Source organism: Poecilia reticulata, linkage group LG18 (assembly GCF_000633615.1).
Source record: "Poecilia reticulata strain Guanapo linkage group LG18, Guppy_female_1.0+MT, whole genome shotgun sequence".
Taxonomy (NCBI): Eukaryota; Metazoa; Chordata; class Actinopteri; order Cyprinodontiformes; family Poeciliidae; genus Poecilia; species Poecilia reticulata.
In genome coordinates, this window is record NC_024348.1 from 21364111 (window position 1) to 21369328 (window position 5218).

The 5218-nt window shown below is 39.8% G+C and overlaps 1 protein-coding gene across 1 annotated transcript in view; it reads right to left on the reverse strand.

Moving 5' to 3' along the window:
* Positions 1-2385: 2385 nt before the first annotated feature.
* rbm46 (RNA binding motif protein 46) overlaps positions 2386-5218 on the reverse strand; it is a 16994-nt gene continuing 14161 nt past the window's right edge. Inside the window, exons 10-11 of the mRNA XM_008436206.2 lie at positions 3697-3955; positions 2386-3006 (exon numbers count right to left, since the gene is read on the reverse strand). Coding sequence (XP_008434428.1) covers positions 3699-3955 — 257 coding nt within the window. The 3' untranslated portion in view covers positions 2386-3006; positions 3697-3698. The remainder of the gene's footprint in view (positions 3007-3696; positions 3956-5218) is intronic.

Below are 5218 nucleotides of genomic sequence, written 5' to 3' on the forward strand. Positions count from 1 at the left end.
AAAATTCTGAATATAAACAAATTTTACTACTTCAATGTAAAAATATTAAATAATTTATTTGGCAATGCTCCCTAATGAGAATGGCTATTTTTAGAACTTGCCCCGCGGGCGACTGACAAGGGGCCCGCGGGCGACAGGGGGCCCGCGGGCACCACGTTGGTGACCCCTGGGCTAAACAATGTAACGTGATCCTCTGCAGCAAGTGACAGCAAAGCGGGGCGTCATCACGACTTTACACGAGTGAGTCTTTACCTCCGCGGCAYCGAACCCCTGGGGTTCGACCGAACCAGGTTAAGAACCACTGATCTRTAGGAGGTTTACAGTTTGTCTCAAGTCCACAGTGAAACAAAAACCCTGAGGCTCCATTTGGGTCACTGCATAACACCAAGTCTGATTTAGTCATTTAATTTATATAAAACCCACATATAAGATAAAAATGAGATATTTCTACCCTTTCAGTCAGAACTTGTTAATTAAACTGAATGTTCATCATGAGCTTCAGTCCAACTAACAGTAAAGAAGGCAGACGTCAAGGTCAGCTTTATTTTAAAGCACATTTAAAAACWGCAATGTTGCTCCAAAGAGGAAGAAATAAAACTAATTCCCAACATACGTCAGCTCTGATGCAGATGTGGTGCGAACAGACTGGAGAAGTTTAAAATGTTCGGTAAATAAATGAGTTTTATTTAAAGACTCTCACCAGCGTCTGTTTGTTTTGGCCGGAGCAATGAAACCGTTTCGACATTCAAGCGCAAAACATTTCATCTTCAGCTAGACTGATCATCAGCAATCAAAGCCTTCATTTGTTTCACAGCAGCTGAAAACACTTCATATTTTATCTGGTTCAATAAATAGGGCGACCTTCACACAAATGAATAATTTACTTTGCACAGACTTTTCAAACTCCAGAGCTGCGCGCCTGATTTGTGATTTCCCTTTAGTCTTTGGACTGTTAAATACACACGACTTTGCTCAGGTTTAGATTGTTCTGATAATCAAGGCGATTTGAAAGTCAGATTAAAAACATATGTTTGTGGTTGTTCATTCACAGCGTCGGGACAAACTCGGATTCAAAATGGCCGTTTGGCTGCAGATTGCACACTAAATTAACTCCAACAACGTCAAACAAACCACCAGTGAAACGAACATGAATATCGACTTTCTGTGTCGGGGGGGGGGAACAAAAAAAAATTAAAAAAGAATAAAAATAAAGAACATTTCTGAGCTGCTCAGCCTGAACGGATCAATGAGAATAAAACAGTTGAGCCAAAACAATAAAACTCAGAACAATGAAACACATTCAGAGCCACAAACGTCTCAGCAGCTGCAGCTGGAGGCTGGTCCGTTTGCTCTGAGTGAAACTGGAGTTCGTTCAGACGGTCCTCTCKTCTTCTGTGCAGAAACTTTTCCTCCTCCTCCTCATCATCATCATCACCTCCTCTCACTAACGTCAGGTTAGAAAAACAGCGGCACGTTTTGTCTTCCTTATAACTCAGAATGTTAGAACCGGCTCCTCTCCTGAAACGTCCTGAAATCGGCCCGCAAGTAAATGAATCTAAACGCTAMACTCTGTATGGAAAGCCATTTTGGCCATTATGTTAAATACAAAAAAAAAAAAACATTTGAACATAATCATAAAGAAAAAAGTTTAAATGGAGATTTCATAAAGACCAATTTATTTGTTCCTGAAAATACTTAATTAATCAAAGTTTAACTTCTGAAATGCATTTAATGACTTTATGTTAATAAATTAAGCATTTCAAAATAAAATTCCAATTTAAAAAATATTTTAGAAATATTAGTATTTTGTTTCCAAGCATCAATAAGTCATTTGAAAAAAAAAATTAAACAAAAATCATTATCTCCTGAAATAAATATAAAGTGTAACATTTGAAAATGCAAAATCTGAGAAAATTAATTAATGAACTTATTGATAAACTTTAAGATAAGTCGTCTAAATCTAACATTTCAAAAACAAAAAAGTAATTTTAAAGAAGTAGTCTTAATAATTAAAACAAAAATCAAAATAAAAGTATTTTGAAAAAGGTGCATAAAATGCAAAAATATTCCTTTTCTCTTTTTAACCCAATAGGAATGAAAAATGGTGGCCTACGGTAAGAAAATGTTTATTTTTACTTTCATTAAGTTATTAACTTGATGCATGTGTTCATATTTACTTTATTATTTTACTTTAGAAGTGTTTTTACAGCCATGTTGTGTTATTACTATTATATCATTATTAGTGACTAAAATGGCTTTCCGTAGATCGGCTAAATTTACCTAAATATTGAGTTGAAATTTTTGGAAAATGTCACCATTTCTGGTAAACATAGTGAATCATTTCCATATTTTATCTGAATCTGCAGAGAAAACAAACAAACCTGATTCTTTTCTACGGCTTTAAAATAATCAGTTTTATTCCTGTTTGATATTTAAACACTGCAGTCTATTTATAATTATTAAATCTGCTTTGTCAGGCCTTTTTAAAGGTTTTAAGCCTTAAAAATCATGAAATGAGTTTTGTTTTTCTTGGAGAAGCTCTTGGATCCYTCAGGTTTACATGAACGGGRTCAGCAGCTACAAACAGGGAGATGAATCTGTTTCCAGCTGCTGACAGGAAGTGGAAAGGAGGCGGCCATGTTGCCCCGCTCCGTCTGAGTCATTAGCTCAGCGCGCCAACATTTCCTGAAGGGCTTCAGAGGTTSAATCTGTGGAGAAAGACGCGCTCTGCTGCTGTTTAAGTAACCGGACCTGAGGGCAGGAGGTCAGATCGGACCGGGCCTGAGGCCGGTTCTGGACTCGGTGGGACGTGATGAGGAGACGAGGACAGAGAGACRGGAAGAGGAGAGGACGTTCTGAGATCTGACAAACGTCAGAGAACCGTTGCGCTAACTCAGATTATCAGACGGAGAGGAGAGAGAGAGCGACTGGAAACCTCCTGCCTGCCTTCCTCACCCTCCTCTTCCTCCGGCGACGCAGCTCGCTCCCTGGGCGACAAACGATTCCCTGCAATCAGGAAAACACAAAAACAAACACTTTTCTACACATTCTGTCAAATAGAGCTAAGAAAAGACGGTTTCCATGGCAGCAGGGCGAAGGGCAAACCGGCTTCAAACCCAAGAGATAAACTGACCATCATCATCATCATCATGAGTGAGGCTCCGCTACAGAAGCAGCACTTTGTGTTAACACAATGCCAAGAAGGAAAGGCATCAGCAATCAGTCAAAGCTCTAAGAAAAATATAATCAAATGTTTCATTTTTTCTGAAACCAAATAACTTTGTTTTAACTTCTCAGTTTATAAAGTTACAGCTGATCTTGTTTTTTATTACTACTTTACCAGCAGTTTGTCATCCAGTTCCTGTTCATTTTCTTCTTCTACTCCGTATTCATGAGGCGAGAGAGTTTCTAATTCCAAGTTCGACCAAATGTTTTTCCTCAGACTTGACTTTTTCTCCAAATGTTGACTTTTTCCTCAGAATTCTGAATTTAATCATCTGAGATCAAAMGTCAGAATTCTGAATAAAAACATATCTGAATKTCTATTTTTTAATCAGTGGCCCTAATCTTCTTTGGTATGATCGAGCATAAAGACCTGCTGTGTGCATGTAGCTTAACATAAATAATCTCTCGTTTCCATGTTTCACACATCAGCCTGAGGTGAGATGAGCGAAGTGCGGTGAGCTTCAGCCTCACCGTCAGTAGAACGGAGACTGGGAGTTGAAGTAGAGCCGCTGGGCTTGGGAGCCAGCGGGGGAGAAGGCGGACAGAGAGGGCAGGGGGGAGATGGGGAAGGGCGACGGCGGAGGAGGAGGGGGAGGAGCGGGCAGGCAGGGCGTGAAGGTGCGGCCGCCGCAGCTCAGGAGGCTGGGACTGCAGTCGGACGGCGACATGGCGAGCGGAGGAGAGAGGCTGCTGGGAGAGTCAAAGGAAGCTCCGGTCAGGATGGACGAATCTGGACGGAAACACAGGAGGTTGGGAATGAGACGCAGCGATCCGGAGAAAACTTCATCTGAGGCTCACCAGATTAATAACTTCTAATCAATCAGCATGGAATGATCGACTTCCAGAAAACTGAAAAACAGCTGAAACACTGACTGTTGGATTTACCTTTGATTAGAGGTAAATGAAACATTGATCAACATGTCTGATTTGTTTTTATGATGTAAAGAACTTTAAACTGAAATGTTTTTCATGAATCAACCTGACTGCAATAAAAGGAAGGGAAACAAACAGTTTAGTGAGAACAAAACCCAGATGAAACCATTTTCCTCGTCTTCTGCAGCAGGAGGATTCAGACATRTGAAGACACCGAGGAGAGGAGATGAAGCAGAAATAAATGTATTTAAAATAAACCCGATAAGGACATGTTTGATATTCAGGCTCCTGTGGAGCAGAGAGGGGATAAAACATTCATGTAGTTTGAGAGATTAATAAAAAAAAAAAATCCCCCCCCTGGATGAAACTCCTGCTGCTCTCCTCACTTCCCTCCCCTTTAACTGAGCTGGTTCTGGTGGCCGGGTTCTGGTCCAGAATGAGATAAACTCTTCAGATTGGAGCAGCTTTCTCCAGCTCTGACCCATTGTACCACTTTGTCTCGGTTTCCATTTCATGCTGATGTCTGAGCTTCATTGGTTCTGGATGAATGGGCCGGTCCGGCTCCAGCGCAGAAACACCAAAGTCTGATTTATTTATAGAAAGATGCAAAGAAATAAAAATCTAAGAGATTTGACCAAATCTGACCCTCACATTTCAGACCTGCTGGCTCAGAGAGAAMAAAACRGAAAAAAAGATTTTTGAACTAAAAAATKTTGTGTATTTTGTTGACAACATAACTTAGTTTTAGCATTTARAATATCTATAAGTTAGTTTTTGGTTACAATTCAAATAATTAAAGACCATAAAATTACTTCAATTAAAATTTGAATTCTGTCCCAACACTAATTAAACCATAAAAGTCGTACAAGTTGCAGGTCTTCGGTCTCTGGCTAGACTGAAGACGTTTTAAATCAATACTGACATTTTGCTACCAGCTGCTTTGATGCTGAATCAGCTTTGACTCGCAGACAAGCAGAAGTTTCAGTGAAATTGAAAATGTCATTTGGATTATTGAGCTGACAAGTTTCATGAGAAAATCTTTCAAAAGTCATTTTGGTTCTTAATGCTCAGAGCTGGCAGACAGGAAGTAAAGCTGGTTACCAACGGTTACCACAGAAAC